Raw genomic sequence first — 22431 nt, forward strand, 5'->3', positions numbered from 1 at the left:
TTCGCATATTTTCCCCCTCTTCATGTTTCTCCCACCTATCAGCAAAAGCAAACCTCCTACGTCCTTGAGCCCCTAGCTCCTTTAACTCTTCTCCATCACATGAACTCATTTAAGTAAGCGGTTTGTTCTTGAATATATGGATGCTCCTTATCTCCCTGATTCTCTTCACCTCGAGCCTTATTGAACCCAAGGTGTCGTTTTAACGAGACCGATGTGCTACGTGGAACGTCTTTAGAGTCTCTCTCAAGCACTCTGATCTGATGTAATTTCCCATCTCAAGATCACGATTGCAATTCACAGCCTATTTTGGAACATGCAGAACCTTTCGCCTATGGCAGTCTGGGGAAATTAACGACATGGCTGGTGGACGGCACAAAAGCGTGCAAGTGATCGAGAATGCAATCATCAAAACTCCATGAAGAAAAGCGCAACAAGTACGATATCCTCTAGCTAAGTCACAAGCATAAAGCAACTGATGGCTAGGTCGGTAATCCTCAAGCGAACTCTGGCGCAATTCATCGCCTGCTCATTCTCACAATGAGCAACTTCCCTCCATGAGCTAGAACATAATACAATGAGGAGACAACATGTCAAAGCGACCGACCGCAAGTGACGACGGTCCAAACGTTAATCGATGGCTTCTTGCTTGATGTTGACGATCGTGGGGCTGGTGAAGACCGGTTTTGCTGGCAAAGCTGGAAGAGACTTCTGAACAATGGTGCAGTTTGCCCCTGTTGCAAAGCGGCTGCCATCTCCTTGAACCAGTGTCGTTTTGGTATGATCTCGCTTGACTTGATCCCGCTTAGCTTGCTTCTTCATCTTCCTCGAAAAAGCTGCCGGGTTTGGGGCATTTGGTAAAAGATTGATGCCCAACCTCTGCATCTTGGCCCTGACCGCGTTGTAGCCCTGACCTATGGAAATGCCTTGCGTCCCTGGGAACAGACCAGATGGTCTTCCGTATTCATACTCGGTACTTGGATCCCGAAGTAAGGCGACATTGGTCGAGTCTCGCGGCGACAAAGGTGCGGAGTAGTCATAAGTTCGCCAGTCTGGGTAACCTGGGATCAGCCCGTGGCCAATCATCCGGGCGAACTCCTTCGTATGAGGTAGCTGTATTCTGGGGCAGCCTTGTGCGGCCCAAACAGCTATCCAGCAAGTGTTCGCTAGAATGGGGGCCCTGTTCTGTCGACGCTGAACGAGATATAAGAATTGCAGGGCTCTCTTGGCATTCTTCTTCGTCTCAAGCAGTTTGCTACAACTGGAAAAGATGTGGTCGCGTACATTGCATATTGGGCAAGCGGCTATGAAACCGTCAACATCCACCGGTCCGATACAGTCCTTAGCCTCGTGGCCTCCTCTGCAACAATTTGCGCACATCAAGCGTGGGGAGCTTGGATCAGAAATACCATCGTGCTGAATTGCTGGGCTCTTGTCTGCCTGCTGAGTGTACAAGCTTGGTACTTGAAGCATTCCTTGTTCTGCAGTGGCAGTCGTTTGGCCAGAGATAACACGAAAGGTCGAGTCGTCCACGCCGCATCTCAATTTCTTCTCCTCCTGTTCGGCTTTTCGAAATCCTGGAGCATCATGGAGATCTATGAAGCTCGTCTTGACGGTATGACTGGTGCCGGAAGTACTGTTCTGGATGGAGTGTGGAAGCTCTTTTGTGGGCAAGCTGGATGGCCTTGCAGGAGCGAATGTCATCGAGGCCCAGGCAGAGCTAGCCCTTTGAAGGCCACCGCCGTATGATAGATGGGATTCGAGTAGGCGGCATCCATAAACGTAGTTGGTTGCGACACTGGGAGGCTGCGTTTGCCCGAAACCACCAGAAATGGTGAGGTCAGCAACGGTGACCAAATTGCCAGCAATGGTGCCGATCGAGCAGCACGTGGGGAGTTGTCCATCGACAACACATACGATGTCATCGTATACTGTGTCAATGGAGATGTTGCCTTCAAACCAACCTTCGAAAGGAAGCCCGAGTCCTTTGACGAGATTACCAAAAATACGGTTGCTTTCCCAGTAACTGCATAGCGAAGCGTCGATGAGATAGACGTTTCCCATGACAAACTCTACGGTGAGACTCGAGGTTGATCGGTCGGCCTTCTTTGCATCGAAGTCATACACAACGAAGATGTTCGCTGCGGCGTTGGTAATCTTCAAGTTTCCATTGTGTGCGAAGGTGTCGCCGGCAGCTGGAGTCGGGAGATTGACGGGCGGAGGCATGATTTGACAGCTTCTAGGCAACGACGCAGCAGTAGACTCTGAATCTTGTCAGCAAGTGAAGAATCAGAGATGAAGAGGTTGGATGACGTACCTAGGAGAATACCAGACGTTGAATTAGAGGTCGGGATGATTGGAATTTGGGTGACTTGATGTCAGGTGCGAAGATTGCGTGCAGCGCTCGAACAGTTCGGTCGAGGAGGAGGGAGAAGGGAAAGAAATCAGTCGACTGGTTTGGAAGGCTTGGTGAATTGTGGAAAGGGTAAGAAGGGCCCTGAACCATGTGCTACCTCCTTCCTTATGCCGACATCGTGCCTTCCGCCCCTGACCGACACAGAAGCACCGGAGGCACACAGGCGCTGGGTTGCTTGAGTGGTGTTTTGAGTGAGGATCGAAACCCAACCGATTCGATGGCAGTTCTGTGATCTTCGCCGGGCCTTCGTATTTCCCAGTCTGGCGCCACCTCCCGTAATCATCAGCAAATATGTTGTAGTCGAGAAGCAAAGAGGCTCGATAGAGTAAAGCTTTTCACAGCCAGCCTAGCCATGCCCGCTCCAAGTTTGCTGGGAAAACCAAGACGGAGGAGGAGTCAGCCTACTATGGGATCAAGACTTGTATAGCCCCAGCAACTAGAATGTCAGAGACACAGAATCGAAGACGCAGGAATTGAAGCGACCGGCACAAGGCATTGAGCATCTGATTCCTTAAAGCCTATTCATTTCAAAAATACCCATCAAAAGCTGGATCATCAATACAGTACTCTATGGCCCGTCGTCCCGGGCTATGATACACAAATGAACAAAGACGACGGACCTTCTTTTAATGTAACCAAAAGAACTCTCCAGCATCCTCCAGTCAAATAGCTAAAACAATGCAAACCCGCTGAATGCTGATGGGATCCCTTCTGTTCGAATGCCGTCCCATGTTCCGATAATTGTACACGCTTAAGAGGCGGAGCACACCGCAGCCCTTCTACCCCTTATATGCAAGATAGGCCCAAAACAAGACAACCATCCACACAACCCTCCATGTCGAGGCACCGATCTCGCGAGCGACACGCCCGATTGTCGTCCTCGACCGCTGAGACGCCGCTTTCCACGTCAAACGCGGCATGCCAGTTCCATACTCATCTGCAAAAATTTCGATCCGCGGGGCCCGGTGTGGCGCTCCCCATTGCTTCTTCAACTTGGTTCTTGGCGGCGGCGCTGGAGTAGCCCCGTTGGAGCGGATGGATCCGCTCCTAGTTCGGGATGACTGGCCGGTAAGGAATCGAGATCCGGAAGAGGCTGATGTCGAGTGCATGCTGTAAGTGCCATCATCTTCGACCTTGTCCTTGATGGTCGGCAATATGGCGCCCTGCGGCTGTTCGTCATGCAAAGCAAAGGGTGTCAAGTTCAGGACCGGCACGAGGAACGATCTTATGCTAATCGCAACGATGGTGACAAAGGCAAGCCCGGCATACTTCGCGTATGTCGCCAGCTGGTTCGGAAGCAGGCAAAGGTGTGTTTGCAACGTCTTTTTGGGTGCGCCAGGAAGGGGTTTGCCGTTGGCGTCAATCGGGTTGTACAAACTGACCATGAGGAAGCCAGGTGTAGGCACTCCCATGGCCATACTCATACTCTTAACGGTGATTTCGCGAACGTTGTCCTTTTCTGCCGAGTGGACAACTTCGCAGTAGTCGTGGTCATCGCCGGAGAACACTCCAACGATGTTGCCAACGCTCTTCACGAGCTTGACAGACTCGTCCTCGTTCAGCACGTTTTGGTATTGGTAACCGCCCGAGACAGAAATTGCATTTCGGTGGTCCATCATAGGCGCTTGCTCCCCCTTTGGAGGTTTCGTAGGAGGCCAGTGCTCTCGCAGCGGTCCGCAAGGCGTGCCCGGGTCTCGGTATAGAGGAACGTGGGTGAGAAGAATCGTAGGAAAATCGGGTCCTTCTTCTCCCGGCGCAATAGTCGGCACCTTGGCGTCTGCTGTTTCCAGCTCCTCCACGATATGATCTAGGGGCTCAACTTCCACTTCGCCCCTCCAGAAGCGCAACTCTCGCTCCACGGCCTTTCTCTTGGTAAACTTGACGTCCTTCAGGAATACATCCGCAGGTGTATGGATCGCCTTCAAATCGACCTCGGCTTGCTTTGATGAAACGGCGCTCAGCGACAAGCTATCGACAGAGACGATGGAGTGGTTGCCAATGACATCGACACGATTCACGTCCCCAAAGTACGTGTTGAAGCGATCTCTCACAGAGCCCTTCACCTGGTCTCCAAAGCCAAGATCGTGGTTCCCTGGCAAGCTCGCCACCAACTTGCGTCCCCTTTGCCAGTCGCCGGCCCTGGAGCCGCCTAGCCCCCAGCTCCCAAAAAAGATGTCGCCAAAGCGCTCATATTCCTTCAACCAGTATTTCTGGCCATAATTATCGTTCCATCCCTTAACGTGATCTTTCTCGTTCTTCGGTCGTCGGTTGACAGCCCATTGAGGGTCCTTGAAGTCGCTGTGCGCAGTCTTCCACTCTCGCCCACCGTCGAAGAGGTCGCCCAGAAAGAAGAGGGAGTCAGGTCGTAGCTGCGATTGGAGCTGCCTGTAGCCTCTGCGGATGTAGTTGTCGGTGATGAGGACCGTCAGGTCTTCCAAGGGCCACGGACGGCCGGGGTAGGATTTCGGATCGGTGATTTGGGGGTCAGCAACGAAGACGAGGTGGTGTGGGCTCGATCCGGCCGGCTATCAAAGAATCAGCATTGTCGGTTCACAGCGACAGCGCGCAGCAATTGACCTACCCAGTTCTCCCAGTTGCTCCATTTGCATTCTGCGACTCGGCTCTTAAAGACCCAGCCCTCGCCCCAAAGGAGCACGATGCCCCAGAGGCACACCAGCAGGTGCGGGAAGCTCAGGAGGCGGCGCGCAGTGAGGTTCTGTCTCAACCGCCTGCCAGCCTGCCACATGATGCCGGTCGCCAATCGTCGGCCGCGGGTTTGCCAAAAGGCCCAAAGTGTTCTCAGTAGTCGTTGTAGGGCCGCGAGCAACGGTCTCAAACGGGCGCGGAAGCTGTCGTCATTGTAGTAATGTTGGAACGGGAGAGATGCAGACGCGGATGCAGGCTTCTTGGACCCCTTGTAGGCGTAGCCATTGCCGTTGCTGTAAGGCGGAGCCATGCTGCTGGTGCTTGGCTAGCCCGGGCTGCTGCCATTCCCCTGCAGCCCCGTGTCTGTATCCCTTACCTGATTTCCCACTTCCCCTGGGGCCCCCTCTGGAACGGATCAGTGCCGCAATTCCGACCAAACGTGCAAAGGTGGGCGAGCTTGCGTATGCCAGTGTCTGGTATGTGGGCGTGTGAGTGGCTCTTCGGGAGCTCGCGCGCGATCGTCGTCGGTAGCTTCGTTTGGAGATGGATTAATAGGTTATAATAGAGCCTCGCCTATGTATTCGTACGGAAATACACCGTTAGAGACGAGATGGTATTGCAGAACCCTTCAAAAGAAGAACCCGAATTAAGATAATTAGAAAGAAAGCCGATGGTCTACCAGTGCACACAAGCTATTAGACGCCTGCAACGAAATGCCACGAAACGAAATAGTGATGTCTTGTCGCAACTGGGAAAAGGAGAAAGTCGACGCGTGGCGACAATCGAATCAATTCACGAATCGCGACGGGATTCATACAGGATGGCCCCGGCAATCCCCCCAGAAAGGAAGAAAAGCACCCCGCTAGACTGCTATTCGTAGAAGCCCCGAAGACCTTGATGCACTGGAAACGTCGCTGAACACGGCCCCACTTTGACAGCTTGAGGAAGCCCCACCCCCTTTTCCATAGGTACATAGGTACTCCATACTGCGTGCTGGCCAGCTTAACGTCCTTTGTCTTGTCCCGACTTAGTCAGCCGAGGAAACTTGCCCACACGAACAAAGCCTGGGCGGGCCGCTTCTTGGAGGGGCACGAGGGGTTCCCTGCCGTAGGAAAGAAACATCAGTCCAAGACGGAAAGCTTCTCGAACAGAGGATTCCTTGAGGCTGCCTTTCCCTCTGCACTTCCATTGACACCAAGCTTCGACGACGGATCGCATTGCCGCAGCGCCCCGGAATGCAGTGCCGACAACCTTGAAAATTGAGACATCTCGAGTGAGATCGTCAAGCAGGTTCTCAACACCACCAGTTCTGAATGCTTCACATCAGTCCAGTCATCTCCCATCAACTAATCCTCGTCTAATCGTACAAGGATTCTGCTACTGTTCGGCAATATGAGGAAGTCGACGTTCCCCTTCAAGATAGTTCCAGTCTTCGATCAGGAAGTGCAGCCAGGCGTGTAAACGAAGCCATCACCACCACCCATCACGCACTTGCACCAGTCTCACCCCCTACACCCATCCATACAGCTCCCGATGGCGGATAATCAATCCCAAAGCACACCAAAGCCACATACCGTGTCCCGACCATAACTTAGCCGGACCGAGACATCACCCGTCTCTCCCTTGCAAGTCTCCGAACCCTCCACCTTTCTTCCACGCCCCCGGAGACAAGCGAGGAGGGGGTGGGCACCTACTACAATACCATCCCCCATGACCACCTAGAACGTCAACGGCTTATTCATCCGGTTATCGAAGCGTTACCTACTGTTACGACGCCATCACCGGCTACATAGTGACCCGCTCCCAAAGTCATCCTGCGCTCCAAGTCAGGTTCCTGAACACGACCTTACCATCAAGAAGAGATCCATGGTTACGACGCATCACACGCAACCACATGCAATCATTGACATACACCGCCAGTTCGTAATAAAGGGAGACGAATGGGTGTGACAGCAAAAAGACACCCCCAACTTCTCTGGCACTAACCTCTTTCCCTAATGCTCAAGGTCCTGATGACTTCTCGGTCGACAGGCTCGTATCTTTCCACCAATGCTCCAGCTCAAAGACGATGGAGTTCTTTATGTGTGGTGTCGACATACACGTGGTAGTATCTAGGACGGTCTCCAGAGCTGGAAAGGCGGCAGTCACGCGTGGGCATGACACAGAAGGGTGTATCTGATGACGACTTCTGCGAGCGATATGGTATGGCATCACGCATACGTGGGGGGAAGAACGATATTAGTAGAGCATGCGAGGCGGGTGGAATCAAGGTTCTCCCATTTCCCCGCCTGGCGATGCAAGATAAGGTGAGGCAGAGGCTCGGAGAGTCCGCGCCCACGAAGCCATTCTAGGAAATATGGAAGAAGCCTCCCGAGATTCTGGACTCCACCGTCTAACAATAGCCCATATTTAACGGTGCCGTGAGAGTGGTGTACCGTCCATTGGGAAATGTCCTTCAGCCGACTGGTTTGGCGACAACCTCCTTGGCGTCTCTTTGACAAAACAGCCGAGGTCACGGGTAGACAGAAGTACGGCCTTATATTGCACCCAAGGCTCAGCAGCCACTTTCCGCGCAGCTGGCGAAAGCTTGCAGTCAATTCTCGTGCTAGCTCTCCCGAAGCTATCTCGATGTCTACAAGCCGTTCTTTGTGTCAACCAGCTTTTAGCCTCTCTTACTTGAGGTGGGCGAGCCAGTAATGTGAAGATAGATTCGTTGAGAATAGGTCTTATCCGTATGCTTCGATGGATTGGCATGGCTCCTATCTACATAAATTTCTCCAGCAGATCACGAAGAAACATTGATATCAAGCAGATGGACAGGAAAAAAATGGATGATATGGTGTAATGAGTATCAAATAGCACCAGAAAGCACAGACTAAAAGACCCAGTTGAATGAGTCCTTGACTTCGAACTGAACGGAGTGTCTTGAAAACCGGGTTAGTCTGTTTTCATCATGCTTAATCTTGGACGACTCACTTGATATCAGCAGATGATGCGCCGATAAGGACCTTGAAGGTGCCCTCCTCGGCGACCCAGCCCGGGACCGAGGTGTCATAGTAGCCCACGGCATACTTGTCGAGGTGAATGGTGAGGTGCTTCGTTTCCCCAGCTTCTAGGAACACCTTCTCAAAGGCGACAAGCTCTTTCTCCGGGCGGGGTAGCCTGGACTTGTCATCCCGCACATAGATCTGCACAGCCTCGGAACCAGGTACCGAGCCAACATTGCTAATTGTAAAAATGACCTCGATTGTGCCCCGAGATGTGAGGGTCTTTGTGCTGATTGATGGACGGCCGTACTCGAAAGTGGTGTAGGAAAGACCGTGACCAAAGGGGAACAGCGGCTCGATTCTTGCTCGCTCGTAGTGGCGGTACCCAATGTATAGGCCTTCGCCGTAGTTGACCTTCAGGTTCTCGCCAGGCCAATTATTGTAAGCCGGGGTGTCCTGAATGCGCTTAGGGAAGGTTGACTCCCACGATTGTCAGCACATATGCATATATGAGGAGCAAATGACTTACCGGAAGCTTTCCACTCGGGGATTTAATGCCGAACAAGACGTCGGCCAAGGCATTGCCGGCCTCTTGTCCCTGGTACCATCCCTGAATAATGGCCGGAACCTGGTCGACCCAAGGCATAGTCACAGGTGTACCGGACTGGTTGACGACAACAGTACGAGGGTTCGCTTTGACCACTGCTTCGATGAGCCGATCCTGACTACCGTCGGAAGGTAGATCCATAGTCTGCCTGTCGTAGCCCTCGGACTCCCACTCTGCATCCAAACCAACAATGACAACTGCTACGTCAGCCCCCTTAGCCGCATCCACGGCCTCCTGGAGGAAATCAACTTGGTCTTCTTCCTTGAAACCAATACGACACCCTCCATACTTGTGCGTTATGCCAAACTGTTTCTGCTTCGCCACCGGGCGAAGCTCGTTGGTCATCTCGACTTTCAGCTCCACAGGCTTACCAGCCTCCATGTCGACGTCGACGAGGTAGTCCACAGACCCATCAAACATGGCTTCCCCTTCCTCGGTCCAGTCCCAGAGATCCAGAGCAAGCTTTCCGTCCACATACAACTTGCCAGGACCAACGCTCATGAAGCTGACTGTATGCTTTCCAGTACTTTTTGGCGTAAGGTAAGTCGTCGCGACTGCTGACCACTCGGGACCAATCTCTGCTAGGGGTGCGGAATCCCATAGAAACAAATCCGTATTCACTCGTCGCTGCACAACAACCACTTCGCCTTTAAACTTGTCCCCAGAGTACCAATCGATGTTGACGCCGGGCTTGCCTGACTTTTCGGTACAGTACGGCGACGCTACTGGGAGCCATTTGTAAATGTGGCAGCCTTGAGCGAAAGTAACCTCTTGCTCAGAAGTTGCGCGGATACTGTCCAGTGGAAGTGTTCTGTAGTAAGGATTCAAGCTTGCACTTCCTCCTCCACCGGCAATAGCTCGGTTTGCGTTTGGCCCTATAACGGCAACTTTGGTTGTCTTGCGGTTCAAGGGAAGGACTGCGCCATCGTTTTTGAGAAGCGTCAGGCCCTCAGCCCCAGCAGTGCGGATCAGACAGCGCGTCGACTCGCGATTGTCTTCTCTCTCTGGCAGTTCTGCTGACATGTCATCGCCTTTAAGTCGCTCGACAAGCGTGAGGACGTTCTCCGCGGCGCGGTTGATGTCTTCTAGGGTCACTTTACCCTCATTCAAGGCCTCAATCACCTTGTCAAAACGCCAGTTTGGGGAGTAGGGGAACTCGACATCGCACCCTGCGATAATGGACTCTGCGGTCGAGTTTGTGCCGCCCCAGTCAGACACGACGGTTCTTAAAGAAAGTCAGCAAGCAGGAAGCATAAGGAAGGGAATGATCGAGTTTCTCTTACCCATCGTAACCCCACTCGCCTCTGAGAATATCCCTCAGTACGAGGTTGTGCATGTCTGCATGTACGCCGTTGACGAGATTGTATGAGGACATAAGAGCCCATGGATTCGCCTCTCGTACAGCAATCTCAAATGGTCGTAGATAAATCTCGCGCAAGGGACGTTCTTGGATTATAGAATCTATCGTCAGTCTGTGCGTCTCTTGCTCATTGCCAACGAAGTCTGTTAGATGTTAGAAAGATTGATTTCCTTAGGAATCCAATGCACAAACGCTTGATGGTTGCGGCCACGCCCTTATCCTGCAAGCCACGAACATACTGGGCAGCCAATTTGCCAGTCAGAAGAGGGTCCTCCGAGAAAGACTCGAAGTTACGCCCGCCCAAGGGATGCCGATGCATACAGACTGTCGGTGCCAGCAGAATGTTCGCAGATCTTGCTTTCGCCTCATCGGCAAGGTGTTGGCCAACCTCGTAGAGTAGGTCCTTGTTCCAGGTTGCCGCTAGGGAGACTCCGCAGGGGAAAAGAGCAGCCTACCAGAATTAGCTACTCAGTTGAGGACATGGTTGATAAGTGCGACAAACCTTGGTACCGCCGACAAAGATACCACCACGGGCACCGTTTGGCCCATCTGATGTCTTCACTGACGGTATGCTCTTGGATGGTATAGCCTTTGTCCTCCAGAAATCTGCGGCGGTAAGCAGCGAGACCTATGTACTGTTAGTGGAAGCACTCTGTTCCAAGGATGACTGTTTTGGCCATACCTTCTCTTCCAGGGTCAGCTGATCTAACTTCTTTCTTGCTGCAACTCTTGTGTCTCTCAAAAGTTGCTGGATCTTCTGTGGGGGACTGTATGGCGGAGAAAACACCGTGTTCGGCGTCGAGTTGCTCGTCTCGGTTTCGGGCGAAGAGATGGGTGCCTCAACATCGCGCCCCGCTTGACTGTCTGTCACGGTGCTCATCTTGATGAACGTCCCCAGCGCAATAGCTATGTGATTCTTTCTTGCCGGAGTCACTCTCTAGCAGAGGCTAGTCTTTGAAGGGTATGGTAGAACAGGCGGCTGTGGGATAGAGCATACGCCAAATAGAAAAAAGTGATGGACGTATGTAAGACTTATATGAGACCCGAAGTGCAGGCGAACCTCAAGCACGAAAGCTCACATGAGCCCGACATTTATCCGTCTTAATGAAAGATGGTCAATGAAGATGAGGCAATATGGGTCTAGTTGCAGAAGGAAGTAGAGAAACGGGACTGATAACGAGAGCCACGGAAGGGGTGAGAAACGAAGTACAACCTAGCAGGATCCCGAAAGGTTGGGCAGACGTATGGGGACTAGTACATTCAAACGGAGGGGGACTTTTCCACGTACGTCTTTTAAACGGAAGCTTCAATGGCAACTTGTCAGCTGCTTGTGGACAATCCTCCGCCCAGCATCGATAGGAAACGGAGAGCCCGGTGGTGCATGGCAACATTGGCTGCCGGGATGGGGAGATTTCTCACCACCCAGGACAAGCGGGTTGGTGTCCAAATGTCTGCAAGTAAGGGTTACCACAACGCCGCCGATAACAAGCAAGGCCAATGTAGGATTTGAGCGCTTCAAGTCGAGTCACTTGACTTTATGACCAGCAGATGCTTTTCAATTCCCTGTCGAGCTGCTGTGCCATGCCAAACCATGCGCAAGCATTGCTGGTGAAAGGCAACGCCGTACTTTCTTTTCGCTGCCTTTTCTGGGCGATATGGGCTCTTTCGGTAAGAACGGACCGTTCGAGCGGTGGACGCAAGGCAGGTCGACGGGGAAGCAGTTGGAGTTCATGAGGGAGTGCGTTAAGTTAGCGGACAAATGACCGCAAGCAAATGACCAAGTGGGGTTACGCTACGGATACCTATTCTGCTTCACGTCAGCTTCCCCAAGGGGTGTGAGAATAGGGGCCTTGTTTTGGTAAGGTCCCCTGGTCAAGGACTCAAGACCGTTTCTTCCGAACCATTGTCCAGGCTACCATGCCTGCAATATCGCGAAGTATCCGCGAGAAAGTTGAGCCAAATGAGGCAAAGCGGTAGCCGGCAAATAGAACATTGATTAATCAACAGGCACCCGAGTCTTGTAGTGCCATCGTGCTATCGATCTCGTTAGCATTCGGTGCATCGCTGCTGAGAGCTGCGTTCCGCCTGGTTGCATACGCAGGTCAAGGTTGTCTGTCAATCACAAATCCATGGCATGGAACGCAAGATTCAAGGAGGAACCAGGAGCTGCGCAACGTTTGGAACCCAAGATTGCAGTTTTTGATCTCAGCCAGTATCGAATCCATCTCGCATAGAGCTGCACATGGGCGCTAAAAGAGTCTCCCGGCAGGCCGGAAGATGTCGCCGCGTGGTCAAGGAATCCAGGGACGACGGACAGACTGGCCTTCGTTGCACTTGTCCGGGGAACCTGCGACCCAACGTCCCATGGCACTTGAAAGAAACCCGCCGTGGTGCAGACGGAGTATCGGAACCAACAGCGTTCCCAATTGGCCATTCCGTGCACCCGTTAGACGAAACCCCAACTGTCCGATTGGGAGCACGGGGCTAGGCTGACGGCCCCTGCTTCGCCGGAGAAGCACGAGGGGCTTACCATCATCGGTTGTGGATGATGGGCAAGTTCAATGCCCAGTGAACTTGTCCATACCGTAAAGGATCGGCGACTTGAACGCGTTGACGGTAAGAAATATAAAAGGTCGCATGTGTCCGCGTCAAATTTTTCCCAGTGGCAATAACGTTCGGGGAAGGGGCGTCCAGTAGGATAGGGCGGACGTGAGCCTGAATAGCTGACAATAAGTTATCGAGATCCAGGGCGACCTGAGGCTAGGGATCATGATGAAGGAACCGAACGACGGCTCGGCGGCCCGTCCTACCCTTTAGTGAGCCGGATTGGCTGGCCGGAAGGACAAACTTGCATGGCGAGACTGGGGGAGGTGGGGTCCGGATTCCGAGTCCCAACAGGACGGCGTCTGGGTCGCTGCTGTTCCACTGACAGATCCCTGATCGCCGAGTTGCTTGCGGCTACTCTTGAGAAGCTTCCCCATCCGAATTAGGTAACTCGTCCTTTTCATAGAGAGGTAGGTTCCGACAGGCTCGGAGTCAAACGGATTCACGCTAACATACGATCTCTTCGTCGTTGATGCGAGATGGGGATAGTCCAACGAAGTCAATCCCAAGGTGAAGGCTGCAATGATACCTCGCAAGGTGTAGACTATTACCACAAGCCAGGATTCTGTCGTTGCCTCCCGATATCCTAGCTATCGATGCGGATCGTTATTCCCAGGGAAGGCGGGGAATCATCTTTCCATGAACCGGATATCGAGCCAGATGGTTTTGTCTTTTGGTCTGAAGATCCCGGCTCGTAAGACGCCCGTCGAACTTTTCGATAATCGGGGAGGGTTGCGTCGGTGTAAGAACTGCAGTATAGTCGGATGCAGACCAGCCGTGCCTTGCCGACAACCATGGCGTTCCTGGACCAGCCGTATTAAAGCCATGGGATGCCCTGTTCCTGATGTGTAGTACTGACCCTGGCGCTAGATCGGGAATGGCTTCAATCGAGGGCCCCAGCAAAGGGCTATTCGGACACTGCTTGCGTGTGGTGCATGACTGCGTTGCATCCGCACCTTGCAGAGGCCCGCCGTTAAGCAGCCTGTCACCTTAAGTAGGTAAAACAACAACGACCCGAAGAATCAGGCCATGAAGTTTGCGCAGTGTCCTTTCATTCCAGTACTTGATCGGCTGTCCATCTCAAAAAGGTCGTCGTTCGTCTCATGTGGTGCGACTCTGGACGGAAAGCGATGTACCCTGTCAAGACTCCATTCTCATTGGGACTTCACATGCGAATGGAAAGTGCCTGACTGTTGCGGAAGTCTCTCCGGGAAACTTTGCAGTTGCATATCGAGTGAGAGTCCCGCGGTGGTGCTGTAAACTATTTTGGTTTGTCTTGGCCAAGGTAGGGAAGCGGCGATGATTCTCGACAGGACGGTGTTGAACGAACGAGCAGTTTCGTCGACCTCAACCGTGATACGTCATGCTTTCCCATGTTAATTCGCAGCCATTTTATATGAAGCGGGTTGCGAAAGGCACGTCAGCTCGGGTACCTTACCTGATGGTTTTGGCACGGGAGTCACGGAGAAAATGCACCTGCATGGAGAGATGCGACCCTGAGTTCGGTTCGGAAGCACATGTGATCCGTGGAGTAGACGTACCGCCGACGTGAGCAGAAAGTGCAGGAACACCCGTCGGAGGTTTTCTTATTGCGGCCGTACCTGAGCCTCGTCCCGTCCTCAACTTCCTTGGTACGTCCCGTTCCATCACAAGACCTTAGGTCACCTCAACCCAAACAACAACCGTCAAACCCGCCGTAGCGGAACCGCCTGCCTCCACCGTCTTGGTTAACCATTTCTGTGTGGATGCTCCTGCCACTAGGTTGCAGATCTAGAAGTTGGAGAACAGTGGAGTGCGGGGAGGAGCTGCATTGTCTCCATCTCACTCCCTTGCTCAGTTCTACGCTAGGTACGATGACCTTTCCAGAACATCCAAGGACAACGGCGAAATCTACGCGGGGCACATCTTTCAACTTCCTGTTCTCCGGAGGAATCAAGTAGACCGAGATGGTAGCAAGTTCCCGCACGGCAGATAGTGCCGGTCGTTGGCTTCTACACACTGATTCAAGCATATTCTGGCTCAAACATCGAATCGTCTACCAAGCCACCGACCACTTAGCCATCCCTGTCTATCTAGTGGATCATTCGTTTTCATCGGCGACCATTTGCCCTATCTCTGTCGGCAAGTCAACGTCTGCGCCAATCCTCGTCCCTATCGCCGGCAGCCGCATTTAGTCGATATGTCGAGGGAGTTTGCCGCTCCCGACTGCCGTCTGCCCGGTGTCATCGCCGAGCTCAAACTGCCGGCCAGTTGAGCGTCAGGATGGGCACATTCATCTCTTGGCTCCTCCATGATGTTTGACAATTGTTCGTTATCTTTCGCGTCGATGATGACACCACAGGCCTCTTCTCATGGTACCTGAATTTGTTCGATCGCCTGCAATCCAACACATCCCACGACGACACTAGACAATACTTACACAACAAGGCTGCAACATAACCGGAGACTTATCAACGTTGAACCCACGCAGCCAAGTCGGTGTTCCTGCATCTATTCAATAGTCTTCTTGTTGCTGCTCCGTTGGTCTTGGCAAGGTCTGGGCCGTTTTCAGCATCTGGTAGGACGAATACGTGACGCAAACCGCCGCCTCGTTTCGAGCAGGAGACATACACCATGCCGTCACAGGAGCCTCGCTCATCGGAGAACATCTCCGCTATCACATCGCAAGGGCCAACACGATATCACGAGAGGCGAAATGACGATGAACCAAACCAACATCGGCTAGAGACAGCTCTGAATGCTACTGGAAAAGACAAGGGCAGCACCGAGGCTTCAAGTGCGGAATCATCGGTCCAGAACCCGCCGTCCTCTAGCAAAGAATGTGTCATTAAGCGGTTTTGGAGCAAACAAGTCAGCGTAGTAGTGGAGTTTGAGACTTGCCGCGACCACCTAGGTACGTTCTTTGCGTGTCCAGCTGCTCTTTACGCACGGTTTCGCATTAGGAGCACTTCAAGATTGAGTTCGGAAAACCCCTTCCGCATCTTCATAGCTCTGCTACTCCGTCCCGATCATACGGGAAGATGGTGGGATGTTACTGTTCCAAATCTTTTTGCACCGAATGATCAGTCAAGCAGCAGTCTGCACGGTTTAGTGACCCCTGACACCTCTCTACTATGCGTCCAGAATTCCCTTGAGATTGTCGTTCCTGATCGTCCCATTCATCCCGAAAGTTTCTTTCCTCGATACCAGAACAGCAGACCCTGATCCTTGATACCTATCTCGCGGCCGTGGTCATCTACCTTCCTCCGTTCCCTGCATGGCAATCTTTGCGTGGCCAGAAATTGCATATAGGCATCATCGTGTCCAAAAAATTGTACAATGTCACATCCCCCCTCATCAACACTAAAACGGGTGTCTTCTCCCTGGGGTACAGACAAGGTCGCATTCCATATATGATGCTGCGCTTGATGGGCCACTGATCATTTCGGATGGACCTACGGCAGCCAGTGTTACGCGAACTCTTACAGTCTCGTAATGTCGTGAACCAGACAGCCGTCTGGGCCGGAAGCTGTCCCGTCATCCCTATTTCACCAGTCTTACCTCCGTATTCGTTGGTCATAATCAATGGATTGCCAATAGCTAACAGAAATATCACCTGTCTCAAAGCGATCGAGCGAACGTTTCTAGGATACCTTCGCACATCACTAGCTACGGCTGTCCTAGGGACTGTAGTAGCGCAGCTCTTCGCCTTGCAGGCGTCAGATACAGGCTTCGGATATACGGCCGTGGGGAAACCCCTCGCTACCTTGTGCTACAGCTTCTCGATCTGTATCGTTTTGCTGGGAGCGTTCCGAGCCTGGAGGCTCCAGCACGCCATGTTTGCTGGTAAGGCGTTAGCCGGAGGGTTCGAACTAACAACGCTCGCGTTGGGGTTCTTGATTGTATGTTACTCTGATACTATCACGCAATGTTTGCAATCTGCTAGTTTAAGTTCACCACTTTGCTAACGCTATCATAGCTGTCGTTAGTCTTCTTTGGCTTTCTAATTGCTCTCGATGCAGTCAAAGAGTCTTCGAGCTAGATGACGCCTCGGGATTACCTGCGAGCGTCAGGAAGTTGCAGTTATAGAAAACGACTGAGCGGAAATGGAGCTCATGCCAGTCGAGTTTTCGTAGAGTTTTCAATAGGAAGGATACTTCCACAGCCGGACGATGTAATGTTCCTTTTAGTACATTCAAGCTGGACGAGTATCCAGAGGCACCCATCCTCGATTCTCACGGCTTACTATCAAGTCGCTAATCGTCGTAGATGCAGGAACTAGCGAGACCAGCAGGTCCTCTTTGACCGTTTAGATATACATGGCTTCTCTTCTAAGTGACTTAGTGGCAGGTGTGCCAAAGTTTGATGGTTCGAAGCGTAAAGGAAGGACAGGCAAGTCGACATTGGCCGCCGTGCCGTGTCTTGGCGAGGATCAAGTGCCGTTCGTCATAGATGATCCACCAATTGAAGCCTCACTATTGCCCTTAGATAACGAAAGGATCAATTCGTTGAGAGGCTATGTTTTATACTTGAAGCATACAATCCATGGCCATTGATCAGTAATCGAGGTTGAACCAAACGCGCAGATGCATGTTGATCTGGAGGAGAAGGACACAATTCCTGAGAGCCCAAGGTACCTAGGTCACTGGTGTATAGCAACTCGTGGAAGCTACCTTACTCTTGAAAAAGCATGACCTAATTACTATGGGTGCAAAGCCCACAGCCGGGAGAGACTCCCTGAAGCCAGGACGTGTCGGCCCCTCGGGTGGGTCACCGCCGACGTCTCCCGGGACCGAGTCGGACTTAAGTGGATACCACACCGTTGGTACCTAGCCCGAGCTGCCGCGATCCAGGCAGAAGCTCACGTGCCGATCAAGCGACCTCAAACTTTCCCGACTTTAAGTGACTACACTCTTCATCCTACCTTGCCTGCATATTAATGAAGATCTTTCATCCGGAAATTTCAAAGCCCCCTCCCTCGTCCGCCGTCCAGCTTCGATTCACGCAGCATCCAGAACTTTGTTTTCTTGGACACCCGAAGAAATCTGTCCTTCGGTTCGGCCTCTCGACGCCACTTTCTGGGATTGTTTCTGCAACAGTGGGTAGCTACTATATACGTACTTAGGCTCAATGATAGAACTGCCCCATCTTGCAGAGGCTAATATCGGAATCTTCAGTATCTCGTCGTTATTCAGCTCAGTCGAGATCGACTGTAACACCGCACCAGTCCACCCATCCAATCTCATCTAACCATGAACCCCGCTCGTTCAAGCGGAGTCTTGATTGCAGGTGATCAAGCACCACTCACCCCTCCAGTCCACGAACACGCGGGCTCCACTCCGACGCCTCAGACTTCCGAGAGGCGTCAGGCAACAGAAAGTATGTGGATTTGAAACTCTAATTCATCCACAATGCATAATGAGAGTGTATTTGTCTGCTCGTGTGCAGTGGCTGATGGCAAGGGCTCCCCACTTCTAGGTTCCATTGACGTCGAACGCCAGTGCGGCGTCCCGCTGCCCGAGGGCCGTCGATGTGGTGGCTCTCTGGCGTGTAAGAGGCATTCTATGAGCTCGAAACGCGCGGTGGCGGGGAGGTCTGCGCCGTATGATCAGTTGCTTGTTACTTTCACGGAAAGGAGGAGAGCTGAGAGGGCTTTGGAAGAGGCGGTTTGAGGCCTTTGAGTGATGGTCTACTGTCAGTACGAGATGTCAGTTATGCGGGTGGTAGAGTGAGGTCTCTTCGAGCCGGTAGCAGATGAACATAGGGTTGATAAGTAAGGGAGTCTTACAGTTTTGTCGCTGCTCCTTGGGAGGTGGTAGGTTTCCCGACCAAAGGAGCAACGTCCGCCTTACCTTCCGGGCCGAACGCTGTTCTCAAAGTTTCGAGATGGCAGCTAAATAAAGACCATGGCTGATGATGGCGCCAGGACTGCATGCGAGGCTTGCCTGAACATTATCTATACACTTTGGGAAACCATCGTGCAGCAAGACGGGGCACGTGAGGGGTTCCATGGTGGCGGTGTGCCACAATTTCGTACCAGAATGTTGAACTGCTGCAAAATCGGCTAGCTATATTCACACCCAGTATACACGTTGAGGAGGTAGCCAGAGTAGGCATCGCACCGGCAGATGTCGAGAAGCTTAAGAAGGTTACGAGACGCCACTTCCACATTGTGTGCGACGCTACCAGGCAGGGAGGGCGGCATGGCTCGTGATCCACCGTGTTCGCGCGTGAGTATGTATCGGGACCCAGACTACGATATCGACCATAGCTGCTCTTATTCCGCGGAAACTGGCGTTTGGAGGATCCAGGAAGCGGATGGATGAGAACGTAGATCTTAGGAGGATGTCGAGCAGACCGAACCGCGAACATCATTCATCGCTTTGCCTGCAGAAAGAGCAAGTCGAAGGTTTAGATCTATGCCGTTTGGAGTGAGTTCACAGTCTTCGGAATTGAGAAGTCGTATGGCATTGGAAAAACGATAGTAGGGGCAAGGTCATTACAGAAGGAAGGAGTCAGGCGAGTAACTCAATGACCAAGAACGCATTAGCTAGACGGCCACTCCTAAAAGGGTACAGATACAGTTCACAAACTTCGCCCGCTACGCCAGAACGTCATGCTTCAAAGGACTTTTCACACAGCCAGCCTGCGCTGCCAATTCCTAACCCCCTTTCCTCGAGGCCCTCAACGAAGGTATGCGAAACCTGAGGGCCCACCTTCTGCGTTTACTCGTCGCTGTGTGTGCGTCTTGGGTTGGCGCAGTCATTGGCGACGTGCTTCCATTCAATTGGGCAACAACCTGTAGTTGTTGATGCCTCTGCAGAATCTCCTCCCATACCCTGCGTCTCCCAAATTCTGTCCTTCTAGCAGTTTCTTGGTCGCCAGGGTCTAGCGCATCAATTAGGTTGTCCACTTCGTCGCGATGATGCAGCTCTGCAAGTACTCGCTGGCGGCTAAAAGCATCCGCAGAGGTCACTACGAGAGCGATTTGTAAGTAAACGATCATATCAACGTGCTAGAATATGAGCGATGGAGGGCTACTTGAACTCACGATCGATGTTGGCCAGGTCTTCATGCGGCGGCAACTCAGCTGGACAATTCCCCTTGAGGCTTATGAGCAATAGCTCTGAATAGTCTTCGCTATAAGAAAGCTTGGACAGGAACTCTGATTCCGTGGAAAAAACGTCTAATCCAAACAAGAAGTCGTTGGGAAGCACAACATTCGTACACAAGTCTTCAAGAACGTAGAAGTCGCATTTCACGCTTTGTCGTGATGCAGCAAATGTCCAGTCTACCCCGCGGACTAGGCCACATGTGAAGGCTTCAGAACCATCAGCAAGCTCAAGATCAAGAAATTTCTGAAGATTCCTGTCGATGTTGAAGCCGCGGGAAATAGCATATGCTTTGGACATAACCATGACGCCTGATCCTTTATCAGGAAGGGCCGACAGGCTGTCCATCAATGAGACCATGGAGGCACCGCCTCTCATTCCCAACAGGCGCAGGCCGAGCCGTTTGCCACCTTGACGAACAGCAGCGGTGATCCTGCTTTTATACTTCTTTAACGTCTCCGCTGCACGAAGGAAGGCGCCTGAGAGGACCAGATCATGAGAGATGTGCGGGAGAATGAAGCATGCCAGATTCGTCACTTTCTATTCCCCTCTGAAACTGAAGGGAACCTCTAGGCAGCCTGGAGACAAGACATCACCCCCGGTTGGCAACTGGATTAGTCGTTCTGTATGAGGTTTGGGCTCAAGACGCAATTTTTGAGCCAAGTGGGCTGAGATAATGTTGAACTGGGCCCCTGTATCGGGCAAGGCTTCTATGAACTCTGTCTCAGCCTTTGCTGCAATGCTGTATGTGCATCTGCCAGAAGACTTGGGAAGGTTGAGTGAGGAACTGGCTCGAGCAGCCATTGCCAGTGCTTGGTGGAAGTTCAAGACACTTCTTGGAAGACGAGACGGATTTAGTTTCCCTGAAAGTGCCAGCAGAGGCCGACTTTCTCTCGAAACGGCTCCGAGCCTGTTGGCCGGGACAGGTAATGTGTTCTCCAGCATCTCATTTAAGTCATTCTGACACTGTCAAGGATGAACTGTCCCGCGATGGGCTCCATCGAATCCGTCGCTATAACGAAAAGTCAATCACAGTGGCAGTCGGCCTGATCTGTATTGCACTCGCTGCAACTCTGCTCATCGGAACCATCGTCGGCTTTTCGTACGTGTCTAGCTGGTCAGCGAAAGTGGGCATGATATGTGCCTTTACCATCGCCTTTGCTTTGTGTGTAGGTCTGACAACGAATGCAAAACGAGGGGAGATTTTCGCGGGAACTGCAGCGTAAGAGACGCTCGTAACCTTCTAGCTTATGAACATCTTATTGACAATCGTACTTAGATACGCCGCTGTGCTGGTCGTTTTTGTTAGTAGCGGAGATCTATCAGGGAACAAGTGCTGTCAACCGCAGTGAGCCATGCCGCTGTCCGCGGTCTTTCATGCTCTCGTGTTCACAGCAGCGGTGTTTTCGGAGGATAGGTGAGAAGGTCTTCCGCGTTCCGATACAAATCGTGGAAAGACAGCACCGCTGACGAAAAACAAAAGTGTCTAAGCCCCAGAGAGAGTCGCGAAAAGGTTTAGTCGACGGGAACGAGCGGTAGAGTCCACAACGGCTCCCGGCTTGGCCGACCGGACGCGATGGGGGGATATCGCAGCCGGGGGTGACAAGGATGGGAAGCAGATGCTTGGGAGACTCGCAGGGCGAACAGGGTCGGCAACGAGAACGACTGACAGCTTCAGTCGTGGGGGCGAGATGTCGATTTTCTTGGGAATGGCGCCGAAATCGGGGCTGGCTGGGGTCATTGAGAAGATGCGTCAGTGATTCCCGAAAAGGAGTGATCAACGCATGACGAATTGACCTCAGACCCTGGGGATTGAGTCACTGGCAGACTGGGTGTTGGGGAATGGTCGGGTGTAACAGTGGTAAAGTGCCAGCCGATGATAAAAAAGCTCCGAGCCGATATTTCCCACCGTAACGGTACGGTGGTGCCCCGAACCGAATGGCGAGCTGGGCTGCGGTTGCACTTGAACGTCTCTGAAGAGCTGTAGGCGGTGGTGGTGGTGGTGTTGCAGAAAATTGTCGGGACTCGGAAGGGAAGGCAAGACAAGTGCTGGAACAGGCTGGCTGGTGGCTGGCTGGCTGGTGAGAAGGAGCAAAAGGGAAGAGATACGTATTGTTCGCACTTGCCTCCGTTTAGCAGGACCTTTACATCGTCCGGGTACTTGGATACATCATACCTTACGAAGAAGCTGCGATGTGGGCAGGTGTGGTGGGGGAGTTCTTGACCTCATTAGGCCAATGAGAGGCTGATCGCAAGCCGCCCCCGTCAGCCCATCGCCCAAGAATGCGTGTAGAGAGACGGGACGTTTCTACTGTTGGATAGAAAACCGGAAGCTTTGATAGTGCTGCATCATCACGGTCTAATCTGCAGCGTGGCTTTTCACTCTGCAAGCTTTCACAGATTTGGAGTATCGTTCCTATCCCTCGTCTAATCTCAGGCTGATCTCAGGCTGTAAGGCTTACGGGCATATGTGTGCATGTCCGAAGCTCGGTCTTTTTGTCACTGAGTTACGGTGGCGGTAGCGGCGATGGGGCCGGTGCTGAAGCGGAGGACCGATGCATTTCCGATGCACTCGGGGCTTCTTAGCCTGGCCTTGAATCAGAACTTGTCGCCCAGCTCGGGTACCTTGCGTTTGATGCTTCTGGTGCAGTCTACCTCACTACATTAAGGCAGTCGCGAGCATGGAAAGCACCCTTCTCTTTGCTTCCATCACTCCTAAAATT

At 52.4% G+C, this 22431-nt stretch overlaps 7 protein-coding genes across 7 annotated transcripts; 3 read left to right on the top strand and 4 right to left on the bottom strand.

The window, feature by feature from the left end:
- Nucleotides 1-627: 627 nt before the first annotated feature.
- On the bottom strand, nt 628-2223 carry CTAM01_01550 (uncharacterized protein; the record flags this gene model as incomplete). The annotated part of the gene is made up of 1 exon (XM_060517592.1): nt 628-2223. One exon carries the CDS (start codon nt 2221-2223, stop codon nt 628-630), a length of 1596 nt encoding a protein of 531 aa, XP_060388053.1.
- Nucleotides 2224-3192: 969 nt separating this feature from the next.
- CTAM01_01551 (calcineurin-like phosphoesterase) lies at nt 3193-5369 on the bottom strand (the record flags this gene model as incomplete). The annotated part of the gene is made up of 2 exons (XM_060517593.1): nt 3193-4938; nt 4995-5369. The coding sequence occupies 2 exons, from the start codon at nt 5367-5369 to the stop codon at nt 3193-3195; spliced, it is 2121 nt and encodes a 706-aa protein (XP_060388054.1).
- Nucleotides 5370-7934: 2565 nt separating this feature from the next.
- CTAM01_01552 (glycosyl hydrolase family 3 N terminal domain-containing protein) lies at nt 7935-10893 on the bottom strand (the record flags this gene model as incomplete). Its single annotated transcript, XM_060517594.1, has 7 exons — nt 7935-7983; nt 8036-8526; nt 8576-9878; nt 9937-10156; nt 10206-10464; nt 10516-10641; nt 10696-10893. 7 exons carry the CDS (start codon nt 10891-10893, stop codon nt 7935-7937), a joined length of 2646 nt encoding a protein of 881 aa, XP_060388055.1.
- A 4337-nt stretch (nt 10894-15230) lies between these two features.
- Nucleotides 15231-16638, top strand: CTAM01_01553 (uncharacterized protein; the record flags this gene model as incomplete). The annotated part of the gene is made up of 3 exons (XM_060517595.1): nt 15231-15510; nt 16224-16498; nt 16576-16638. 3 exons carry the CDS (start codon nt 15231-15233, stop codon nt 16636-16638), a joined length of 618 nt encoding a protein of 205 aa, XP_060388056.1.
- A 1210-nt stretch (nt 16639-17848) lies between these two features.
- On the top strand, nt 17849-18268 carry CTAM01_01554 (uncharacterized protein; the record flags this gene model as incomplete). The annotated part of the gene is made up of 2 exons (XM_060517596.1): nt 17849-17975; nt 18045-18268. 2 exons carry the CDS (start codon nt 17849-17851, stop codon nt 18266-18268), a joined length of 351 nt encoding a protein of 116 aa, XP_060388057.1.
- Nucleotides 18269-19496: 1228 nt separating this feature from the next.
- Nucleotides 19497-20068, bottom strand: CTAM01_01555 (uncharacterized protein; the record flags this gene model as incomplete). Its single annotated transcript, XM_060517597.1, has 2 exons — nt 19497-19549; nt 19648-20068. The coding sequence occupies 2 exons, from the start codon at nt 20066-20068 to the stop codon at nt 19497-19499; spliced, it is 474 nt and encodes a 157-aa protein (XP_060388058.1).
- Nucleotides 20069-20508: 440 nt separating this feature from the next.
- Nucleotides 20509-20934, top strand: CTAM01_01556 (uncharacterized protein; the record flags this gene model as incomplete). The annotated part of the gene is made up of 3 exons (XM_060517598.1): nt 20509-20634; nt 20683-20818; nt 20882-20934. Coding segments are annotated over 3 exons (315 nt in total), but the record flags the coding sequence as incomplete, so codon positions are not given.
- Between the last annotated feature and the right edge of the window lie 1497 nt (nt 20935-22431).

This window comes from Colletotrichum tamarilloi (assembly GCF_030869305.1).
Source record: "Colletotrichum tamarilloi strain Tom-12 chromosome Unknown Scaffold_3.1, whole genome shotgun sequence".
Taxonomy (NCBI): domain Eukaryota; kingdom Fungi; phylum Ascomycota; class Sordariomycetes; order Glomerellales; family Glomerellaceae; genus Colletotrichum; species Colletotrichum tamarilloi.